The sequence below is a fragment of the Dermacentor silvarum genome, chromosome 3, assembly GCF_013339745.2.
Source record: "Dermacentor silvarum isolate Dsil-2018 chromosome 3, BIME_Dsil_1.4, whole genome shotgun sequence".
Classification (NCBI taxonomy): domain Eukaryota; kingdom Metazoa; phylum Arthropoda; class Arachnida; order Ixodida; family Ixodidae; genus Dermacentor; species Dermacentor silvarum.
In genome coordinates, this window is record NC_051156.1 from 232,181,858 (window position 1) to 232,207,344 (window position 25,487).

The 25,487-nt window shown below is 47.7% G+C and overlaps 1 protein-coding gene across 2 annotated transcripts in view; it reads left to right on the top strand.

Moving 5' to 3' along the window:
• Positions 1-25,487, top strand: part of LOC119446864 (derlin-2-like) — a 61,223-nt gene that overhangs the window by 22,269 nt on the left and 13,467 nt on the right. For both annotated transcript variants that reach the window (XM_037711439.2, XM_037711440.2), the window contains exon 5: positions 7,136-7,226. In XM_037711439.2, the coding sequence (XP_037567367.1) occupies positions 7,136-7,226 (91 nt within the window). The remainder of the gene's footprint in view (positions 1-7,135; positions 7,227-25,487) is intronic.

A 25,487-nucleotide genomic window follows, 5' to 3' on the forward strand; every position in this document is an offset into this window, starting at 1 on the left:
CTCGTGGGCTTTCCATTCATGAATTGCCTTGCGCTTGTTGCTAAACTGTGCAACCTGATTTGTCAATGCACATGGGCTTGCAGTCATCTTAGAAGTGGCAGGCATGTTAGTAATACGTACTTGTGTGGTTTTGAAAGTGGTGACTGTAAAATAGTTCTCCAGTGGTGAAATAAAAAAGTGATTTCTAGCTACATGATCACTTTTGTTCATGCAGGTATGTAAATTGATGTGGGTGTGATATAAACAGCATACAGTTAAACCTGCTTATAACGAACCTCCATATAACGAATTCCTGGATATAACGAAGTTTTTCGATTCCCCGCCGTTACTCCATAGAAGCACATGTATTTGAGCCCTCTACGTAACGAAGTGGCAGCGGGAGACCCCCTCGATATAACGAACTTTCCGCTCCGACCACCTAGAGATTTCGCCCCAAATTTTGTCATTTTTGCGCGAGCAGCAACCGGAAGCACCTTCTCCGCCGCGATGGAATGCAAAGCGAGCGCACGTGTGCGTGCGTGCGTGTGCGAGGCGGCCCTGCATCCCTCGACCCGGCGATCTTGCCGCCGCGGGCATGACCTTTCCCCCTCCCTTCATTCAAAGTGATCCTGCCGCTTGCTGCAGCTAGCCTAGCCCGCCCAAGCCGGCACTCTCTCCTTTTCCAGCTGATGTTGCCCACGCGCTGGTACAGGCTGTGGCACATCAGACTCGATGAGCGCGGACACGCGCTGTCAAACGCTGGCGGCGTGTGGAAGCGCCGCTGGAGAAGCGAGCGAAGTGACCTTCGTGCTGTTGTGTATCGCTTCAACGCAAACTGAGCGCCGAGAACACACAGCACGCAGAAAGCTACGAGCCGCCGACGCTGCTAGACTCTGCCCCAACGCAGATCGCTTTCAAGATACGGCCTGCGCGACCGCGCGCCGCCCCGCTATCCCTCCCCCCTCGCTCCCTCGCCGGTGCCTCGAGCGCAACGGAAGAAGGCGCGCTTCCTCCCTGGTTTTCTTGTGCGCGCGAGATTTAGACGCGGTCGTCGGCTCCCCTCACGTTTTCACTCGCACATACAGCATACGGCGCGTGGCGACTGTGTTATCGCCCTTGGACTTTAGGGTACGGCCACGCTAGCGGCAAAAACACGCAGCAAAAACGCGCGTCAGAAACGCGCGGCAACGCGTCATGCCGCGCGCGGCAAAAGCGGCAGGAATCGGGGGTCTTGCGGCGTGCCGCGCGAAATGGGTTCTGCGGCAAATGCCGCGTGCCGCGAGATGAAGAACCAATCAAGAGCGACGAGGGTGACGTCACGGAGCCATCACAACCGGAACACCGCCGGTCCGCGCCGGGTTTTCAATCGACGATCGTCGTCTCTCGCATGAAACAATGCGCTCGCGGTGTTGCTCGCCCGTTCGGAGAGCGCGGGAGATGTTATCGCGCTGAAGCGCGGCGAGACGCGCGTGCCACGGTGGCCTCGCGGCAAGGCGCTGACGCGCGGAAACTTGCCGCTCGCTGCATGACACGCGCGTTTTTTGCCGCTAGCATGGCCGTACCCTTATATACGGAATATCTATGAGCCAAAACCAATTTTAGGGCCACAACGCGTCATGGACACCATCTTTATATAGCAAATACGGATCTCAAGGGCCATACTTTTGCTGGCGGAAACCGAAAATACGTCATAGTTGTCGCCCCCGGCGCTTTGGGCGGCCAATGCCATCGTCAAGCCACCAAGCCAAGCGACATGAAAAGTCAAAATGGCCGCTCGGGCCGGCGCGGGGTGGCAGTTCGCAATGTATGATGCGGGAACGGTCCCACAGTTGCGACGCAACAGCGGGGTTACCAATGCATTGAATTCTAAGGGAGCTGTGCCGGGACCGGTAGAAAACGACGTAACAGCCGGGAAAACGCAGCCCCCGGGAACGTAACAGCGAGGTTCTACTGTAACACTATACGACGCCACGAAGCCATCGTGACGCTCGCGACGCTCGCTCTTCGTTTCCGATGCCTCGCGCTTGTGCGAAACGACACGCGACCATGCATCCGGTACCGGGTGTGACATTCCGAGGATGAGTGCTTCGACGAAAACGGAAAACGGGTGCGCGTTACAATTGAGGGGGCGTTAGAATCGAGTAAATACGGTAAACGTTTATTTTTCGAATTTTCGTTCCCAACCTGCATATAACGAAATCCTCTTTATAACGAAGTTTTTCAGGAATTTGTCAATTTCGTTATATCCAGGTTTAACTGTATTACGTATGACGTATTGCTACTGAAGTGTGCTTCCACGAAGTGATGTTTTTTTTTTTTTTTTTTTAAACTACTTGCAGCATGAGGAACAGCATACGTACTCATTCTTTTCTGTGCACTTCGAGAGCACCATCAAGCTTTAGTACAAGATCAATTTACGCAGTTTTCCTGTAATTGTTCCTATGTTGCTAAGACTGACAGCTGGGTGATTTGGTATGAATTCGGGGCTGGAAAAAAAACGCGAAAAATTTAGACTGTGGACACAAGGAGAGGCTGAATGACCATCAATGAATTTGTTGAAGAAATGTAAGGTCATAGAAAATATGTTAAGGGACAACTGCTCATGGGCGCCGGGGAAAGCTAATCATCAGAAAATATCCCAAGTGTCACCCTCTGAAGGAAACATTACTGTAACTGAACACTGTCATGCAAGGACAATTTGTGGTGACAGAAGCTTGACTGACAAGTGCATCATTCAAGTGGAAAGACATGCTTCCACGAGCAGTCTCAAGTCCTCATTCCGATTAGTGAAAAGCGTTTGGGTTTTTTGAAAATTAGGACGACAGTTGCACTCGGGGCAATGCATGGACAGTTTGAAAGGCACTTGAAGGGCATCTCTGGCGATCTTTTTACCATGTCAGGGTAATGGCAATTTTATGTTCCCGAGAGCCTCCTGCCATGCGTCTGATAGTAGAATTTTTTTTCTAACTCGAAAATTATTTTAAATAAGCAAAGGGCGACAAACGAAACCGAAACCTGGCCAAGCAGTTGAGCGAGCCTTTTTGTGCGACACAAATTGTGCCGTGGCAGATGCTCGAGGCGCGCTGGTTCCGCCAGCGTGGAGAATGAAAGACGCAAAGAGCGGAGACTGAGATGATTCATGACCGCGTTGCACAATGTCAGTTGCACCATCTTGGAAGCTGTCAAACAGCTGTGATTCCGCTGAACCCCACTGCCACGACAGCCAGCGCAGCACTGCAGCATGAAAACCACTGATGTGATGTGTGCTGCTTGCATTTTAGATGTTTTACTGCTTCTCAAAAAAGTATTTCGCATACTCTGTACGATTTATAAAGAGCAGAATTTCCCTGTAAGAATGACGTTGCCAGTCCAAAGCACCGACCGGTGCAATTGTTTACTTCGGCAGGTACAGTGACTGCCCATTGTTCATTTGAAATATAATGCAAGCCATGCATTGGTGACATCAAATAGTGTCAGAACATTGCAAAACATGCAGATTTTATGCATGCAAGCACCATTGCATCACTCTGAATCGCGCTGGTGTGACAACCGGACACCTTTGAAAATAGCGAGCGGGAGACCGTAGTATATATACTGCCTGCTTCTCATTTTTCGCACTCTTTTTCATGCCCACAATCCATGTGCTCCATAAATAAGCATAAAGACTTTGCGCGTATGATCACTCATTTACAGAACATGCAGTTTTCTTGCGGAATCACCGATGCCAGTACTGACACTGTTGGCAGCTGAACGAGGCAGTTGCTTATGCTGCTGTATTGAAATGGCCACCGCTTGTTGGCTATTTGGGATAAGAGGTACACAGTGCCTCTCAGAAGTTAAATAATGAGTCAGCATATCATACGTACAAGTACAGTAAACTCTCATTAACTCAAACTCTGATTTCTCGAATTATCGGATAAGTTGAATTTTCTCCCTGGCAAAGTGTCAACTCCATAGGTTTTTCACCCCTTAGCTTGAAACGCCACTGCTCCGAACTCCTGATATCTCGAAACCTAGACTGCAAAAATGCTGAAAAAAAAAAAAATTTGGAGGAAGCTTAAGCTTCGCCTTTAAGAGTGGAACGCGATAGCATTCAAGGGTCCCTGACTGTTTGCCAGGCTTCCCAGCAACTGCAGCTTTCTCTTTTCTGCACCTTTGCCTCGGCGCACCGTAAAATGCGATTTTTCTGATGCGTTTTACTTTGAGAAATTCAATTAGTTCACCAGCGCCTCTGCGCCATGTGAAGGGCCTGCGTGGTCGGCGTGGTTTGGCATGATTTTCTTGGCCGAGGACGCCGCACACCTGACATCGACGCCGTATTTTCTGTGACACTGGGCGCTTAACGCTGTTGCATTAAAAGACAGTACCGAAACGTTTTTTTGTACTGGATGAACAAGACAACGAGGAGCCGCGAGATTTCCCGACGTTAGCCAAGACAAGGAACTTGTTGCAGCTGCTTAGGAACAAAGTCGAGTGCAGTGGCGGTGACGAACAACTGATGAAGGGGGTCGGGCAGCTTGAGAACGCTTTTCTCGCACCGAGTGCAGCCACCAAGCAGACCAGCATTACAAGTTTCTTTTGTGGAAAGTAAATGGCTAGAGAATCAACTGCATCGACCTGAATTATTGGAACCGTGTTGAACCTGTGGTAAATGTTCGGCATGTACCCACCCCCTACCCCTTCTTTTAAGAGCCGCGATTTTGTAGCGATGGCTTATCCGGTGCAATTAATTTTCGAACTTTGTCAGTGGTCAGAACGATGCTCTGTGGAGGTTATCGTCGGGTGAGAACTCCAGGGAACCGAGCACGTTCGCGAGATTTTTAGTGTGACTCGGTTTTGAACACGGTGTCAACATGCACCTGCGTTTGCGCTTATATGTGCGAGGTTCGCCGTTGCTTATATATGACCGACGTGTCGGTTGCTGGGTCGCACATAATATCGCAAAAATGATCTACTAAAGGTACCGCTCCTGGTACATTGTGCTTTTTTTGTGAGGAAGTCGGCGGTTACTGGCGTCATATTGGAAAGGCATGTTGGCTTTACGGGGTGGTTATGCTTATATTTTTGTGAATTTGCCTATCTCAAAACTTCACTTATTGCTAAATTTTTTCCAGTTTTTACGACTTCGAGTTAACGGGGTATTACTCTACACCCATGTATGTAGTCACATTTAATTTAGAGAAGCGCCGGCAGCCTTCGAAAACAGCAGCATATCGATGTTGATTGTGCTCCATGTCATTGCTTCTCGCTTTATTGTGTGCACTGTATAGAAGAAACGGATGGCTTATTTCAAATGTGTATGGTCAAATCTGAACTGTAAAAGCGTTTTTCCTCATCCTAATGGCTTAAAGGGCCCGCAACATCACTATTAAATTACGTTACCTCATGAATCTCCTGCCGCAAACATTTTTCGAATCCTTCAAGCACAAGCGAAGGATCAGAGAGCAAACAGGAATAGCCGATATTCTATCTGACATTAATAGAAAGAAATGGGGCTGGGCAGGCCACGTAATACGATATACAACCGGTGGACCATAACAGTTACAGAATGGATACAATCGGCTAGCAAAGACAGGGCTAATTGGAGATAGAGGCCTTTGTCCTGCAGTGGACATACATTTAGGCTGATGATGACCCTCTCTAACTCCACTAGTGTGCTGGAAGCTACACAAGGGGGCACAAGGGAGCAATGGCCTCGCAGAAAGGTCTCGGCGGCTTGTGGCCGCGCCATCTGCGCTATGCTTTTCATCTCGGAGGCCACGTGCCGCTGTTGTGTTTAGACCAACAGTGCAAAGATTACTGCCTTTTTGAGATCACAGACATATATATTTTTCATTTATTTAACTCAAATGAGCAATTAGTGAGAATGCTGTCGCAATCACGAAATCAGCCAATAGGTTTGTGAGTCCAGCTGCTTGCGATGACGCTGCATGATGAAAAGCAAGCGAATTTTCACTGCTTTTGACACGAGATTGTCAATTCCCTGCTCCATGCAGTGCAATAATGATATTTGGCTCACATGTTCACAGGAGCCTCGTTAACAGATCAGCAACATTTTTTTACAGTATTCAAAGTGTGTTGCAGGGCCCCTTTACGCTTCAGGTCAGGTACCTTGGTAGCAGACGCACAAACTTGGTGACTGTGAAAGTTGGAAGGCCTAACGTCGGTCAAGCGTGATCGACATCAGCTCAAACTGTGTGTGTGGGTGGCAAGGGCTGCAGTTGATGCAGCCACAGTGCCGCACCACTTGCCCGTAAACACAGAACTTCTCATGACAGCAACACTTGCTCACGATCGTCGACACCTCAATGCTGTCGTCTGCCATTCATTCCCAAAATGCTCTGCGTATGTGACATTTACGTCATAACAGATTGTAGCCAGTAGCTGGGGAGGATGCAAGGTTTGAGACAATTAATGAAATTAATTTGTAAAATAGGTTTGTGTAACTCTCAAGCCATCTGTTTTGAAGAAATTCCGGAAATGTGCAGAGGAACGCACCCAATGAATTGCATAGACATTCGTTGACCTTAAGAAATTGCCGGAGTTGACCTCAAAAAATCACTGGAGTTGCCCTTTAACGACCTCTTATGCTCTTTCTTGGACATGAGTTTTTGTAGTTGAGTGATGATGAGTTCAAAAGAAAGAAGTTTACACTATGTAGCCTTCATTGAATAAGGTGCTTGTACTCAGCAAAGCAGCCATAGGCAACAAACACAAGAGAACTCTAGAGTGAGGTCTGCTTTAAGTCGGGCCTAAAACTAGTGGAAATTTTGGCTCTTGCCGTCTGCATCACCAGAGTGCTTCAATGAGGTCATTGTGTCCAAGGGAAAGTACAATTTTTACGTGCTGTCACCACATTGTTGAATGCGTGGGTTTCTGACAAGGATGTGGAAGTTCACTGGTGGTGGCAAGGCATGCTTTTCTACTGGATCGTGCTGCTGCCACTACCAGGACTTGGCTTCAGAATAAAAATGGCTTCAAGAATTGTGGAGAAGTGGGACCTAAATGGCTGCTGGCTGTGGCTTCTCTTAAACCAGCTGCTGTGCTGGGATCAAATTGTGCAGCGATTTCTTGATCCATAGGTTTAATGTGGACCTATGCATAGCATGGTGTGACACTGCACAGCTGTAGCGCACTGACTCTTTGTTTATTACAGGTGTCATTGTTGGCCATATTTATTACTTCCTTGAGGATGTCTTCCCAAACCAAAGAGGTGGATTCCGCTTGCTGGCTACTCCCAGATTTATGTGAGTTCATGCTCCATTGACACGCCAGATGGTTCTTGCTGCTGGCCAATGCTTTGAAGCTGCAGTGCCTTTGTACATTTAGTCGTGTTGTACATGACTGTTCAATACAAACTGAACATAAATAAGATTTTCTTGAGCAGGTACTAGGGTGCCGAACTGAACCTTAACAGAAACCCTCCCCCACAGACGGGGAGGGGGGGGGGGGAATTTAGCGGGTTGTGAGTTAAACGATTCCCACATATAGGCTGTCAAAAGATTTGCTCTTCAAATAACATTACTTCTTCACTCAGCATGCCCCACTAGCAGATTACGAGTTGGAGAATGCGTTGTGTGAATAGGTCGGCAAACAAACTCATAGTTGGACTGAACCGTGAGTCTGAGTGAACCCACCTGATTAAAATTGTGGTTAGTCTGAGTGAACCCGGCTGAGTAGAATTTTGGTAAGTCTGAGTGTGAGTGAGCCCTAAGCAAAAAAATATAAATTGTGAGTCAGTCTGAGTGAGTATTTTGCCAACCTGTGGTAGTATGTGGTAATGGGACAGATGCTTGGTATATGCTCGTAACATATAGGCACTTCAGCGGAGACGAGTTCTGTTCTCGGCTGCCAGCTAAACTCTGTGGCCGAAACATCATTTGGATGGCTCCTCAAAATCACCATTTGTGTTGAACCTCTCACTTTCGCCATTGTGTCAGGTGCATTAAATGCTAGCTGTAAAGAAAAACAGTTCATTGAGATAACTAGGATATCCATAAAACATGTGCACCAGGAGATGGGCACAGAAGAAGAAAAGGTACGCTCAGGGGGAAAAATAGAAACCTAACAAAAGCAGCAGTGGCTCTTGTAACTCTGAGTGTCGTAACCACAGTGCTAAACAGCATGTGAGATCTGGGCCGCTATCTCGTACGCATTTGAAAAGCTGACGTGTGGTTTCGTCTCGCGATTGTCCAGGCCACTCCGATATCGTGACCTAGGCCAATCACATGAGGCAAAACCGAAGGTCGGTTTTTCGAATGCGTACAAGATAGTGGCCCTGCTTTCTCTTTGTCTCATAGCTGAATGCATGCTGGGCACTTTGACCTGACTGCAACGCTGTTAGAATAGTACAAAATGTTCCCAAGGTAGAGCATGCTTCGGACTTTTTCATCTGCTCTTAATCAGTCTAAGGCTCCGTAAAACACCACATAAAAGAGATTGATGCAGGGTTTGGCACTTTGTCCTTGTTCAATGCCTACACCTGACTATACAGCCGACTTCTATTATTCAACCCTTATGGAGCCAACGAAATGGATTAAATTATCTGGTAGGTGCAATTAAACAAGGCACAGAAAAAACAGGGGAACACACTGCTGATAACATGCCCCTTAATTGAATGTGCATCCACATTCGATGTGTTTGAAGTTCTAAGAAAACTAACGTAGAAATGATATTTCAGCATAACAGATCATGTGTCAGAGTTTGCTGTCCAGCAGTAAATAGCTGAAGCAAAGGGTAAATGAACTGTCTTTATGGTATTTAAGGCATGACCTACTGGAACTCCAGACCTGTATAGATAACAGACTTCTATGGGAGTCGGCTGTGGCCACTCTCGTTCAACCGTTGGGCATTGGTGTCGCTTTTATGACCTGTTCATCTGCTACTCTATACGGTTGGCTAGGGCGGCCTTGTAATTAGAAAGGCGGCTGTTGTTTTGTGATGAAGTACGTGCATAGTTGATTTTTGCGAATACAACGACACTGATGTCACAAGGCTTTGATCGGTCACTTGGCTCCAAAAGTTGACTGCCCGAACCTGAAAAATGTTGGTGTGTAAAGCTATAAAATGGCGTTAATTAGCCACTCCTATTGCCTTTTTCACGCAGTAACAAACTGCACAGCTCTTGCACATTAAGTCACAGCATTTATAGAGCTTGTAAAGTCCACAACAGTTGCATTGTTTAAATTGTAAAGTTCGCTTCTACGCTTTCTGGAAACCACAGTAACGTTCGAGGACAGAACTATTACGACTCATTTTAACTCTCAAAAGTTACCCGTGAGTGTGTCGTGTGAGTTCAAAAAGAGAATTACGCATGCAGCTTCACTGTATGCGTATGCACCTTTCGCACCACCATTATGCTGCCACCGTACCACGCAGAAGCTTTACAGTTTTTCAAGAGTTCCGTGACCTGCAGTGCAGCACGTTTTAAAGCACTGGGATACCTTGTGCAATCTTTCAACTCACCTAGACATCAAACAGTGTTTAAAAACATGTATGCTCACCTTTCCTTGAAACAGACTCGACCAATTTCTTGCACATAGGGCGCAGGAATTACTTGTGAAAGCTTTTACCAGATCCACTGCCTTTCATTACATCACACAGCAGTAAATCCTAATGTCATCTCTGACATTAGGCTATCTGTAATCAACGCAAGAAAGCTAGTTTATACTATGAATATTTTAAAAGTTTTTTCAGTCTCTTACGGAGGCAAGGAAAGGGAATGTTATGCTGTCTAGCATTGCAGCTTCCACCTGTACTAGTTGTTTGCCTTTCTTGCAGCGCTCCTCCTCCTCTAATCTCACTATTCAAATGCAAAACATTAGCAAATTTAGTTTTATTTTTATATTTGTGAGTTTATTCATTCATCACCAATACAAGCGCTTTGTGCCTGCCGAAATGGCAGCACGATGTTGGAACAGATCGCGGAAGCAGACAACAGTGAACAGGTTATAACTAGTGCCACTCTATCCGTACGTTCTGCCCCTAGGAGCAAAACAATCGAACTAGACCAGGCGTGCTGGGCAAGGGACATCTGTGCAGGTCTGCTGGAGTTCAGTACATCGTGATTTAAGGTAACAAGGTGTGGAGGTTATGCACTCCCCACACAGAAATAAGGATTCTCTTTTGTTAATTCGGACTGCTTGTAACGGAGCAGCTTTTTTATAAACTGCACATCATAGTTAAAACTTCATTTGCCTGTTCCTACCACCTGAACTACTGTTACACGAATACTACTACCACCAGGCTTAGGTTTCTACCTGAGGTCTACTTTTTTTAGAAAACTGTGCAATGCAACATTGTCACGAACCCAAATTGCACAGGCAATGTCATCTTCTGGTTTGCAGATGACATTTTTCAGCAACAGTGGGGATGAATTACCACAAATGATTGAGGACCTTAACCGAGAAAGTGTAAGAGTAGGGTTGACAAAGGTAATGTTCAATAGCCTGGCAAGCGAACAAGAATTTATGGTCGCCAGTCAGCCTCTAGAGCAGGGGTTCTCAAGCATGTTCGTTCTGGGGAACCCTGCTAAGCTCCATGAAGTGCCAAGGAACACCCCCCCCCCCCCCCCCCGAGTAACCCGAATTAAAATGTCCTAATTAAACTAATGTCGAATTATCCAGAGTATCCAGAAAACAATAAATGAATGCTTACTACGTCAACACGCTTTTATTTACTCAATGCATCAGCAAATCTTGTTTCTATTTTGCACAAAAGCAGTGAGGAAGCTGAAATTCTTGTCATCTGATGACTGATTAAGGGGGGGGGGGCTAGCAGCGGCGAAGGCCTCGATCCTTCGCAGCGCGGCCGTGGCGCGTGTCTTCATCTGCAGACACGCTTTTTACTACCGCACGCACATCCGGTTATTTTTTCGCTAGGGCGCTGGTCGCCAACAAATCGTCCATCCATCGCAATGTAGCCGGTGCTCTTAATCTTTGACATTTTTGCACTGAGTCAAAGCGCAACTACTGCTTGCTGCAACCACTGCTGACGAAACTTCGGCCGTTCTCGACGCGATCATGGACGGCGACCTTGCGGTTCAGAAGGCAGGTGGCCGACGCACACACCAAGTCAAAACGAAACTACCATTTGCTGCAACAAGTATGGACGAATCCACAGTCGCTATCGACACGACCATGGATGGCGACTACGCAATTATGAAGGCACACAACCGACGCGCGCACCAAGTCAAAACGAAACTACTGTTTGTCGCAACCGCTGCGGACGAAACTGTGGTGGCTATCGACGCGATCACAGATGGCGACTACGCACTTATGGAAGCACTCGGCTAGCCACCGATTAACGCAGCAATAAGAGCTTTGTGGGAACAAATAAGCACAAAGCATTCCGGCGTTGCTGTCAGTCACGTATCGCGTACGATTGCCGCTGAGGACCATGGCGATGCGGACTGCGCCGCTTCGTTTTTGGACGCTAGTGCCGTTCTTGCTATTTCGCAGTGCGTATTTGTGGTGCTCCGCACATTAATTTTTTTATTCCTCCAATGTATATGTCAGTGCGCACGCTATCGGCACCTACCCTTTCTACAAACGGGAGAAATAGGCATGTTGGTAAGTTACGGCTTCCGAGATTCAAGTGCGAAAGCTTAGGCGTGCTGCCCGTTTTTGAAGGTTGGGTGACTACAAGCTGCTTCCGGATTTATTGCGCAGTTCACACACTGCCGTTACGCGCTGTGATGTGCTTTTTGACACTCGAGCATGGGTAATGGAAGTTCTGTGGATCGAGCACACCTCTTCTTCGCCGTTTTAGCCACTTAATTGGCGAGCGCGGGACCACGGAAAATTTATCAGTGGCTCGTGGAACCCCAAGCAGGGGCCTGCGGAACCCACTTTGAGAACCCATGCTCTATAGTCTATGCAAGAGTACTTATATCTAGGTCAATTACAGGGGACGAAGGTAATTGAGAAATGAGAAGGAAACTTACAGAAGAATAAAAATGGGATGAAGTGCATACGGAAAGCATTACCAAATCCTTACTGGGAGCTTACCACTGCCGTCGAAAAGAAAAGTCTACAATATGCCCAATAGTGTACCCAATATGCCCCATATGATAGCACTCTGCCAGTGCTAACAAATGGGGCAGAAACTTGGAGGTTAACAAAGAAGCTCAAGAGGAGGTTAAGGACCGTGCAAAGAGTAACAGAACAGAACAAAACAATGTTAGGTGTTGTGCTAACAGACGGGAAGAGAGCAGTGTGGATCAGGAGAGCAAACAGGGATAGCCGATGTTCTAGTTGACATTAGGAGAAAATAAATTATGTATCCCAAGCACTGTGGGAATCGATGTAAGTGAAGCTTTCTGTGCTGTTTGCATTGATTGACGATAATTAGGGGTGATGTTGACAGTGAACGTTTAATTTGTTGAGTGTTTAGTCCAATACGAGAGGGGTGAGTTTATGTTAACCGTTACCTTGCATGCACCAAAGCTGTTTGTCTGCATAGTACACAAAACACACAGCGAGACGTGTGTGTTTGAGGTGTTGTTGTACGCCATTGTTCAGAGCATCCGAGAGGGTTGAGCATTTTCATTGCCCCACATGGCACATTGCATCGTAGCAGAAGTTTTAAACTTTAATTGAATTATGTGGCGGTATGTGCCAAAATCACAATCGGATTATGAGGCACGCCGTAGTGGCAGGCTCCGGATTAATTTGACCCCCCTGGGGTTCTTTAACGTGCACCTCAGTCTAAGTACGCAGGCCGTTTTTGTATTTCGCCCCCGTCGAAACGTAGCTGCCGTCATCAGGCTCTCGAGCAATGCCATTAACCGCAAAGCTACCGGGGCGTGCACAGAAGTGTTGATTTGATGTGCAAATGCTTCCGTAGTGTCACCTAGACGCTACGATGCTTTAATGCGGCCTTGCATCTGTACTTGTCCGTTGATGAATTTGCATGGTGTTTATATTTCAGCAATAGCAGAAACGCACTGTACCGTATGTTGAATCCAAATTTATCCAGTTTGTCCACAACCACTGTAGTGTCTAGTAGTAGCGTTTCCCTATCTCACCCCCTCCCCCCATGTATGGGAACTGTGAGTCAAGAGTGGCAAGACTGTCATTCACTCATTTCGTGGCTGCGTCGGTTCTACCCATTCTATGCCTCCGCTCCCTACCTCCTCGCTACCATTCTTTCTATCTACCTCCCCTCTCGGCTGTTTCACATTAGTATAAAGGTAACCACTGCAGTCCTTGCAATGCTTTTGCGGAGGGGTCACGGATAATTACAGCTGGCAAGAGAGTATTGTGGTGATGCCCAGGGAACTCCTGAGGGCATTGTGCACATGCGACGTGGTGTGAATGTCCAAACGTTTTTGTCACATCGCCTTGCCTCTCTGCCACGCTCCTGTCATGTGTATGCACGCCCTCCTCCCGACGCGACGTGCAAGACAGCGACAGCAGCAGTGGAAAAGGCAAAGAAAGCTTTACCTTAAAATGGAGCTGGGCAGGCCATGTTATGCATAGGGCAGACAACCATTTCAGTTGCAGAATATGTGCCAAGGGAAGTGCAGTTGAGGACGGCAGAAAATTATATGGGGTGATGAAATGAGGAAACTTGCAGGCGCATGTTGGAATCAGTTAGTGCAAGACAGGGATAATTGGAGATCGCTGGGAGGGGCCTTTGCCCTGCAGTGGACATAAAAATAGGCTGATGATGATGATAATGAACTGTGTTTATAGATGATTTCAATATAACGAAATTTCGCTGCTGCCGCGAAAAAATACAGAGACAATAAATGGAAACTTCCTCGGATGCAGATGGTCAGTTGATTGAATTACTTGAAGCTGCTTGCGAATACACCTCTCAAATTGCGCACTGTGCAAAAGCTGAGCAGCATCATGTTCTGTATAAAGTCCAAGCGCAATAAGATGCTATCACACCATGCACACTATATGCTTTAGTTGCGAGTGAAACTGTGTGGGGAAGAGCCGAGAAAGATAATGGCTTGATGAACGCAGTCATCCCTCGTGAGCAAGGTCGCGATCAAGCGAGGATGAGGGGGGGAGTCGGGGGCAGGTTGGCGTGCATCTCCTTTTCTAGCGCGGCAGCGGCTGCACGTGGCTGTCCGCGTGCCCTGCTTTAGAGGTATAATTAGCCACTTGTGGGCGAGCTGCGATGGCGTGGCATTGTGCGCGGCCTTCCCGCGTGTTTAGTGCTGGTGGTAACGAGTTTTGGAGGCGTGTTGGAGCGAGAGCCAGTTGAAGCATTCGCTCCCCATTGCCGGCACTTTTCATGATAGCATCGTCCCGCTGCGGGTGACACTATTGGCTGTGGGAGCGGACTGGATACGAAAGTGTGGATGGCATCGCTTCGCACTGCCTTAGTGAAGATATCTTCAATGTGGCATGAAACCGTATCTTTCGTCACCGAATCTCAACTAAAAAAAAATGATTCTTTTTCTTGCATATAAATTTTCTTTTTCTGATTGCCCGATAATTCCGAAAGGTTTGCATCCCCTTCCGTGTAAGAAAAATTCATCAGTGACTGTACTTATTTGTGTAAAAGATTGAATTTCAATATAATGAAGGAAATTGCAGATTTTACGGACTTCGTTATATTGAGGTGGAACTGTGTTCTAGTACACTGACACTACTATCATTTTGCATCAGACTTGTTGAAGTGTGCGTCTGACAGTGTTCCTGGCCCTGTGCGCAGATAGCAAGCTTTACCCCGATGCATCCTATGCCAAGTAGTGCGAAATCTTGTGAAAGTGATAGTACGTATCTCTGAAAATTATTGGCCAGTAATACCACTCAGGATCCTAGTTGAGCACAAAATAAACCGGCAGCAACCTTCATAAAACTATGGTGGCGAGAAGGGGCAGTGTGAGGGGCGGGGCGAGGAGCTGCACAAAATTGCAATGAAACATGATGTCTGTCTTAGGGTGCGCTTTGTGTGCCGGGAGTTCGTTCACCTGATTCACTCTAGCCATTTATAACTTTCAGATGTATTGTGCGCATAATTGCTTTTACACATTCGCCAAGTTTTGCATGTGCGTGCGAGAAGAGGCACAATAACAGCCTGGAGTGCTTTTCATGTCGGTGACTGACGTCGGAAATGTATATGACACACACTGCTTCTCCTTTTTTTTTTTTTTTGTCACTCACTGCGTCGGATAGAACATTAAAGCTGAGTAGTGGATAAAAATACTGTTATTCCTGTTTTAGTTGAAACCTATACTGCAATTGTGTCATCCTCAACTAAGAAATTTCTTAACTGCGATCTTGCATGTGGCAATGCTTTGTCACCACTCGGATGCACTGCAGAATTTGCACAGATAAAAATTTTTTTGCACTACCCAGACAAACTGACGTGCAATTAAGCAAATCATATAAGAAAGGCATGCTCAAGTTGTCTCAATGAGCCGGAAATAGCTTTCCAAGAGAAATAGAATTATCCTGCTAAGCTTATGCGATTAAATGATAGCTGTGTGGTGCAGTGTTCTCGTTTGACCTCCTTACATTTTTTCTTGTGTGCATGTTTCTTTTTCTTGTGTTAAGGGGCAGGTGGGCTTTAAAAAAATTATTCCTTGAGATATGGTGCTGAAAATTTGTACATATAGGTAATGCTGTGTGTTTATTTTGAACATGCAGTCCATTTTTGTTTATCTCCTTTGGTTCTAATTTTATGCGAGCTTGCTTTAAATAATTTTTTGCAATCGAGTTGCTATACTAACTCTAGAGGAAAAGCGGGAGGGTGAAAAAAATTGCAAGCTCAAAGGCGCTGCCACGTAGCTACCTCTCACTTTTGTAAGGCTAAAAATATTCAAGATATGATGCAAAAAGAAGCATTTACATGTATTGCAAATGTATGGATGTGTAAAGCTCATTCCATATATTTTTCGGAGAGATCTGATTGCTATTTATAAAAATTTGATGTAAAATGTACAGTGCGTGAAAGAATGCGTTTGCAAGCAACTGATCTAGGTGGCGCCACCACACTTAGGGAGGCTTGAGACTGCGTTGATTGAGCGTCTCATCTGAATCGCATTTCGTCGTCGTGGAGATTGAGGTGCATTCCCATGCCTCATCCCCTCGCTCGCGCGCTGTGCTTAGCTTAATCTCCCGAAACCGCTGCCGTAACGGCAACATGGTAGAGACGGCTAGCGTGCTGGAGCTAATTTCCCGCGCAAACCGTGCTTCTCCCTCCCAGGTTTGAGTTGCCGCGCGAGCAAACGTCACCGGGGTGCGCCCTCATCGGCCTCCCGAGTAGCGGCCCCCGGGCGCCCTCTCTACCCGAGCTCTCTTCCGCTGAGCGCCTCATCGCCGCGGCAGATGCTCACAGGTCCGCAACGAGTTGGTTACAAGGGGCCTTTGCTCTCGTGACTCCTCGCTCTCGCGCTTGGTGGACCGCCACCCGGTTAGCCCTAGCACAGCGGGCGCGCGTACTCAATCACTCTTGCAGTGAGGCTTTGCTCGTAAGTGACTGTCGCACTGTGCTGTATCTTGGGTGAATAAACCCGTGTTTGTTGGCGAACTGACTCCGCAGCCTTCTCTGCGGACCCTGCCGTTGCGCCTTTGTGCATTGCGGAGTGGAGGAGCGTCGTGCCCTTTTCTGATCGTTGCTCGTAGGGTGAGCCTAGTGCAAACCCATCTCCACATCGTCTGTGCCTGCGCACTTGTACAGCAACATGGCAGCGCTGTTGCAATTACTGATTTCAATGCATGGGGGCCATGGGGAGCTTTTCCTCTAGACTTGGTTATATTAACTCTGTGGGGGACCCTACACGCTCCACACAACGACAGTGCCCCCGAGGAGCCCTAATGGCAGTCAAAATTATCATCGCATTTCGTGCGCTCCTTTCCCACGGCGCCTGTCGCGCCTTCTAGCCACCATAACAAAACCGTGCTCTTTTGTGATGGCGATGGTACTGCGGCTGATGGCTGTGACAGTGCAGTGTTGCAAACGCCATGAATGCAGTATTGGTTTCGTATCCGATTCTAACGCGCAGGCAATTTTTGGTTCCATTTTCTTGCAACAAATCTGCACGTTAGATTAGGGTAAATATGGTAACGGCCGGTGCCTTCTGTCAAGCTAGCAACGCCACAGTGAAGAGCGAAAAGAAATGCTAACAGCTGCCTTTCAACTCAGTGTTATGATGTCCTGCATCTGCCTTATAATGCATGATCCTCATATAATTCTAGCTTCTAGCAGCAAATCAGAGTACAAAAGCTCACAATTTACCTGTGAGGCAAAATGAATTCATCGTAACGACATAACAGCCACATATAAAAGGCAGCAGCTTTTCCTCTGGTCATGTCTATCAAGGCCCTTCTAACTTCATTGCTAGTTATAGAAACAGCCTCTGTATCCTGTTCATCACTACTTCGAATGAAAGTATCTTGGCTGCTCTGGGCACTGTACAGGCCAGTATAGAATTCTTCTGCTGCTTTTACGATATCATCGAAATTGCTAATGATATTACCCTGCTTCTGTTTCAGTGCATACATCTTGCCTTGTCCTATGCCAAGTTTTATTCTCACTGATTTCATGCCGTGTCCATATTTTACTGCTTCCTCAATCTTTTCCACGCTATAATTTCAGATATCCCTTACTTTCTTCTTGTTGATCAGTTTCGACAGTTAAGCGAAATCTATCTGATCTCTCATGTTTGACACTTTCATGTTTTGCCGTTTCTTTATTAGGTCCTTTGTTACTTGGGAGAGCTTACCTACTGGTTGCCTTGGTGCCTTGCCTCCCACTTCAATTGCTGCTTCTGAGATCAGCCTAGTCACGGTTTCGTTAATTACCTCTATGTTGTCTTCATCTTCCTTTTCTAAAGCTGCATATTTGTTTGCGAGCACCAGCCTGAATTGGTCTGCTTTTACCCTTACTGCCTCTAGGTTGGCCTGTTTCTTCTTGACAAATTTTATTCCTTCTCTCTTCAAATTGAGAGAAATCCTAGACCTCACTAACCTATGGTCACTGCACTTTATCCTACCTAACACTTCTACATTCTGCACCATGCTGGAATTGGCAGAGAGTATGAAATCTATTTCATTCCTTGTCTCTCCATTAGGGCTTTTCTAGGTCCACTTCCTGTTGCTGCGCTTCCTAAAGAAGGTATTCATTATTCGGAGCCTATTCCTTTCCGCGAATTCTACCAACATCTCTCCTCTAGTGTTCCTAGAATCGATGCTGTAGTTGCCAATTGCTTGCTTGCCAGCCTGCTTTTTCCCACTTTTGCATTGAAGTCGCCCATGACTACAGTATACTGAGTTTGCACCTTTTTCATGGCTAATTCAACATCTTCATAAAACTGTTTTATTTCTTCATCATCGTGACTGGAGGTTGGGGCTTAGGCTTGTACTACCTTCATTCTATACCTCCTATTAAGCTTTATTATGACGACTGCTACCCTCTCATTAATGCTGTAGAATTCATCAATGTTGCCCACTATGTTCTTGTAGACTAGAAATCCTACTCCGAATTCTTTCTTATCTGGAAGACCTCTGTAGCAGAGGACGTGGCCATTAGTCAGCACTGTATAAGCCTCATCAGTTCTTCTAACCACTCTAAGGCCAATAATATCCCAGGCAATACCTGATAATGCTTCATATTAGGCCTGCTAAGCTAGCCTCACTCGATAGGGTGCGCATGTTGAACATTGCCAGGTTCAGTTTCCAGTGGCGTCCCAGAGATTCTTGGCACCCTGTGCCGCGTCGTAGGTCTGACCGCTGCCTTGGTCAGGTGCTCCGCAGCCGTTGGGGACTGAGGGCCACGGGTTAATTGTAGGAGTCATGAGGGAGGTAGTGGCCGAATACTGCACCAGGGAGGCCAATTCCTGTTCTGGTGACTTTGTTGAAGCTTAGTGGGCCTTCCTAATTTGATTGCACCTGGACTAGTGTAGCCCCACTAGCTCTCGGCGATATTTCTTTTTTGTGTTTGCCGGTGTCAGGTGCCACTCCCAAGGGCGTCCGCAGAACTTTTCGCAGGGGGGGGGGGAGGGGCATTGGTTGTTGGCACCGGAAGGGAGGGCAGTGGTATGTTCGCAGCAAAAAGGCACTATTTGCTGAGTACATATATTTATATATTTATAAATAAATAAGTAAAATACACACATGAAAGAAAAATTACAAACAGCAAATAATGCATGGCTTGGAGAGATACATTGGAGTTTATTAACGAATGAACAATTGAGATAGTAAAAAATGCAAAAAGATACTATCACTTCGTGGAGAAGAGTGGTCAGTCTTGCTGCATGCGGGTTCGCGACTCACCCAAATTGATGACCAGCACACAGCACAATATTTTCACAAACACGCAACAACAGTCACTTAGTCAGTCTTCCTTGAACAGCAACTGCAGACGCCTTGGATTTTTCTGTGCGAATTGCGTGATGACACGGGTGATAAAGTCATTTCTGTGCTTCATTACACGCTCTCGGTGCACACTCATCATACAAAGGCCGTCCAGCCTGCCGTTTGTCATCGTTGAGCGTAGCCAGGTTTTCACTCTCCTCGTTGTACTGAAGGAGCATTCGACCGTACAGGTAGTAACTGGCAAAACCAGAGCCACCTCAATGGCTTTTGCAACACTGGGGAAGAATTTCTTGGCCTCATGTAAAAGCTCGCAGTAAGTTATTTCTGATAGGTCCCCAGTTTTGTTGCACCACATCTCGTACCAGGAGATGGCCTCTTCCTTGAAGTTGTCGATGCCGTAAAAGCATTGGAGTTCTTTGGCGAGGGCAGCGAACTCAGCACGGCTCAAGTGCTTTATTTTTGATGGATGCAGCTGGAGAAGTTTACAGCTCCTCTCATTGCTTTCAGAAAAGCGGCGAGCTAAGAGAGTCCAAGCATGGCACATATATTGCCACACGGTAGTATTCCTCTGGCGACTGAATCCCGCAGTTGTCTCGGTGGGCCTGACAAGAGACTTGTCTTGGTACAGATATCACCATATTTAAGTGATTGGCTGCCTCCCTTGCTGCATTCATGATGTCAGAGAACTCCTCTGCAGCGTTTGTCCGGTGGCCGCGAAAAATATTGTATGTGGCCAGTTGCGCTCAGTGTCAGGCCCACAAACACCTAACTACGACGCCAGCCGGCCTCCTACAACCACTGACGCCTCCGAGCTCTCCTTTCGAGCAAGTTGGAATTGATCTCATGGGTCCCTTTCCCCGCTCATCGAAAGGGAACCGTTGGATCATCGTATGTGCCGACCATCTGACCCGGTACTGCGAGACGGCTGCTTTGCCATCTGCCACCGCCAGCCAAGTTTCCTTTTTCCTCCTGCATTCGATCATTCTCCGTCACGGCCCTCCTCGAGTAATCATCAGTGACCGCGGCCGCCAGTTTACTGCAGATGTCGTGGAAGAGCTTCTTCGATTATGCGCTTCCAGCTTTCGCCACTCGACACCGTATCACCTGCTAACAAATGGGCTGACCGAGCATACCAACCGCACACTGGTGAACATATTGTTCATGTACGTCGCATCGGACCATAAAAACTGGGACGACATTTTGCCATTCATTACATACGTTTTTAAAACAGCAAAGCACGAGACTACTGGCTACAGCCCGTTTTTCCTACTCTACGCTCGTCCGCCGCGTCACACACTGGACACCATATTTTCTTTCTCCACCCACGACGATCTCACCATCGCCGAGACTCTGTGTCTCGCTGAAGAAGCTCGACGCTTGGCCCGCATACGTACTCTGGCTTCGCAAGAGCGGTCAAAAGCACGGTACGACAGGCACCATCGGGATGTCACCTATTCTCCAGGGGATCTAGTCTGGCTATGGTGTCCGGTGCGCAAACGTGGCCTGTGTCAGAAACTTCTTGCCAACTATACTGGCCCGTACGTTATTGTTGACCAACTCAGTGAAGGGAATTATCGACTGGCGCGTCTCACCGCAACTGGACGGCGATTGTAAATTCAGTCGTGAAAACTCTACCACCCAGTGACACTTGTGCAGTGCAAATACCAACAGGCCACAACGAATCCCCGCTCACGCCACAAAATGTTGCCACTTGGTTCCATTGAAATACCACTTTGCGTCCTAATAACCTTTGGAAAGCGAGACTCATCACAGAGACAACAGCACCGGTGTCCACTAACGCCAATGTAGACACACCATCAATGAGGACTTTCACTTTGTTCTTCAACATAAACACAGGCGGAGGCATATCTTTCAGCAGCGAATCTCCAGCGACCTCACCTCCATTGGCCGCGCTCTCTAGTTTTCCGGCGGTGGTGATCTTGAACGACGCCGTGGTGAAGGATACCGGTGCAATCGAGGCGTCACGCTACGATCGGAGGCAGGTGAGCGGTGTCGTAAGCTTCCTTGCCAAAAGTTGCTGCTAGAAGGCGATGGCGACATAGGAGGCCATTGGGCATTGGGGGCTGGGGCAGCAAGTTGATCGTACGGATACCTTTGGCGTTGAGGACAAAAACGGGATATATGGCCAAGGACGCCGCAGACGTAGCATGTCGGAAGCGGACGGCTTCTGCGGTAGTCTTCAGAGCTGTCAGACACGTCTGCATGCCTAGGACGAATGACTGGGTCGTAACGCGGAGCATTGCCAGTGGTGGGGCGTCCAGAGGAACGTGCGTAACGAGGGTGAGGTTCAAATCGGGTATCCGAAGAGTAGTGGCCTCTCGATGCCGGTGCGTGTCGGTACTCTGACACATTCGCGACGCTGACCGACGGTTGCCATCCATTCAAAGGTGGTGAAGTCGCCGGGGCTTGCGAAAAGGAGGCATCTGAGACATCAGGCAGGCGACGTGTCGTCTCGGTGTGCCTGTCTAGCTCTTCGCGGACGATCTGTCGTATGGTCGACGCCAAGTCAAATGAAGAGCTCATATCGATGCTGGCCACAGTGGTAACATTGGCCAATCGACCAAACTTTGGCGTTATTCGGCGCATCTTCAGCGCCTCGAACGTACGGCAGTGCTTCATGACATCAGACACTGAAGCGAGACTGTCCTTGCCGATCAGAAAATTGTAGACATCCTCTGCTATGCCCTTGAGCAGGTGCCCGACCTTGTCTTCCTCGGACATTCTTGCGTTATCTTGCTTGCACAATTTCAAGATCTCTTCAATGTAGGCAGTGCAAGTCTCCCCTGGTAGCTGTGCTCTCTGTGCCAAGGTATGCTCTGCGCGTTTCTTTTTTGCGTCCGAGTCGCCAAAGCATTCCTTTAGGTCATGAACGAAACGTTCCCACGTTGTTAATAATTCTTCGTGGTTCTCAAACCACATCAGGGCAGTGTCAGTGAGAGCGAAGATAACGTTGGTTAGTTGGTCGGTGGTGTTCCAGCCGTTCGACTTGCTTACCTGTTGGTAATGTCTGAGCCATTCTTCTACATCTTCACCTGCTCTCCCGGCGAAAACCCGAGGTTCTCGGTAGTAGCGCCACGTACCAGCAGGCATTGATCCCGGAGCGGCAGGTATCGGTCCCCGAGCGTCTCCTTCGTTGGTCATGTTAACAGGCGCAGGGGGTAGTCCGGCGAGGCAACGACTCCGGCGAAGAATAAATGGCTCCGGGTTCGTCGTTACTTGAAGTACCCAGCACCTCCACCAAAAACTGTTACGACGCGCGACAAACGGTGTTTATTGAACAGGCCTCAGGGCGAGCCTCCGACGAGCAAGAAGAGTTCTCTTCTTCGTCTTCTCCGCTAACACTCCTCCTCTTCTACTAATGCGGCTACATTGACTGTAATAATATGTTGCAGCTCAGTAATGTGGTCATGCACAGAATGGAAGTCCATGGATTTCATATGCTTTTACTCGTTCTCTCCAAAGCCTAGTTGCGCCGTTCCTTTATACCTGTTTTCATTACAGTACAGAAAAAGCATGCAGGCCTCCATTTTTGGTGTTTCTCTCGAGCACTTTTTATATATGAGAAAAAACGTTGCCTCCTTCCCTTTTCTCCGGCAAATCATACCGCAGACGTACTGCAGCCGTTTTCATGGCAGTGTAGCTCTCTGGGTGTTTACACTGTATAATTTCGTCCGAAGTGTACAATCGTTTTCATAACCAGAAAATGAAGCAAAGTACAGACTCCTACGAATTACACTCTTCCATTAATCAAGAAGCTTATTTAATTGACTATCCTATTTTGATAGGTAGCCATACACAAAATTTAGTTGCGGTTGCGTTTATCTGGGACCAAAATAATTATGTGGTCCTATCTTAATTTGTTGAAATGGATCGGATAATGACACTACTGGCTTCGGCTTTCAGTGCACTACAAGCGTACAAGCTTTTTGAGGGCTGGATTTAGGCTTGGTTTTGGTCACGGGGTGGTTAAAATTTCGTCATTTCGGCAAGGAGTGTCTACAAGCAAATGTGACGCCACGGGAAGGTGTCACACTTTTCTTACTAAGTGCGGTGGTCTAGACTTTTTCCAAAATGTCGCCGGCAATTTATGAGAAAGCGGAAGTTCTCACGATAATACTGCGTAGATCTCGATGTTCAAGATAGAAAACCTCAAGTGTTCCTCTCAGAATTGTTCGCTATCTTCAGTCTGTCATTCTTTCACTGCCGTGCCATCACCAGCAAGATTACATCATAGTGTGCAGAGTGCAAAGTTTGCTCGCAATCCTGATTGGCGCTTCTACGGATATGAGGAACCTGAGTGTGCTAATCAACTTTGTAGCTCGAGCGAAAAAAATTGTTGTCCAAATTTCCAGGGGGCTGCAGCCGGCCCCCTCTTGCCCCCCCATCCGGACGCCCATGGCCACTCCATGCCTGAAAATGTAGTGGACTGGAGGAGGATTACTGTCCCACAAAAGTAACTGGTTTACGTTACTTTCCTAATAGTATTTATTAATATTGCACGAACACAGTAAACATATAAAACGAGCTTTCAGCGCATCATCGCGGTCATGTTTTTAAAAATTTTCATTACTCAGCTTCCCTCTTTTTCTTCTAAAAAATGAGCTTCGACAATGAAAACTCGCATGGAGTTTGCGCTAGAAGGAATGGCGGTATGTGGAGTACCTTATGCACGAGATCGTGGTAGCACAATGCTGCAATGCTGGTGTCTCGATCCTCTACGAATTATAGCGCTTCATATTTGTTGAAGCTCAGAGAAGACGCTCCTGGAAGGCAAAAGCTGAAAAAAAATAACCTGCTGGTGATTTGCTAGCAGCAACTTACGAAGTCGCCGTTGGTGTGAGGTCACAGTAGCACCAATTCAATTCGTCGGCCCACACCTGGTGGAGCTCTGGCTGTGACCGCCTTCACTCGCTAGCCATTTAAACTTAGACCGAAAGATCACAAGGGACACCAACCGAAGGTCACGTTACTCGAAAAGGTGGCTAAATCTTTGATGTACAGCTAAACCTGCTGATGACGAACCTCCATATAACGAATTCCTGGATATAACGAAGTTTTTCTATTCCCCGCCATTACTCCATAGAAGCACATGTGTTTGAGACCTCTACGTTACGAAATGGCAGCGGGAGACCCCCTCGAAATAACGAGTGTTCCCCGCCGACAACCTAGAGATTTCGCCCCAAATTTTATCATATTTGCGCGAGCAGCAACCGGAGGCACCTTCTCCGCCGCGACGGAATGCGAAGCGGCGGCGGCGCGAGGCGAGAGCGAGCGCACGTGTGTGAGCGTACGCAAGGCGGGCCTGCATCCCTCGACCCGGCGATCTTGTCCCCCTCCCTTCACGCAAACCTGATCCCGCCGCTTGCTGGCCAAGCCGGCACTCTCCTTTTCCTGTTTTCCTCTTTGTTTACTGCGCAAGTCTCTGCGCTTCACTTCACTAACCTTACACTAGGTGACACTATACGACGCTACGACGCCATCGTGTCGCTCGCTCTTCGTTTCCGACGTCTCGGGCTTGTGCGAAACGACACGCGTCCACGCATCCAGTACATGGTGTGACATTCCAAGGATGAGTGCTTCGACGAAGAAACCCGAGGTCTGCAATTCTTGTCTACAGTTCGCTATGAAGATAAGCCCACGCGGACGCACTTTTTCCACATCGCAGATCACTTTCAATATACGGCGGCCACTGCCAAAGTAAACGCCTCCCTTTCTCGCCTCCCCCGCCGTGCCTAGCGCGGAAGTGCGCCACCCCTCCCCCCCGCCCTCTTCTCCCTCGAGCGCGCGAGATTGAGTCGGCTGACCCCCGCAAGCTTTCACTCGCACACACAGCGTACGGCGCGCGGCGACGATATTGCCGTGTTTGGACTTTACACGGAACCTCAAAGCGACCTCCACGGTGACGGCACAAATGCGCTTCGAAATAAAATGTGCGTCTGCGCGGTTACTACTCCGACGATGACAGCAAATGCGCACCCCCTACCGGCAGCTTCTCCGCGTTACCGGGAACTTATCTCGAAGGCCATGCTTTTGTGCGCGGCAATCGCCAACGCGTACGAGCAGGAAATATGTCATGGTCGCCATGTTGTAAGTTTACTATCGATGGCGACTGTCGTTCGGGTGTCGCAACTCGAGAATCGAATGTCTGCGCACATGAGATTTTGCCAATTTTGTACCTGTGCGTGTAGAACAAGAAAAATGGTACGC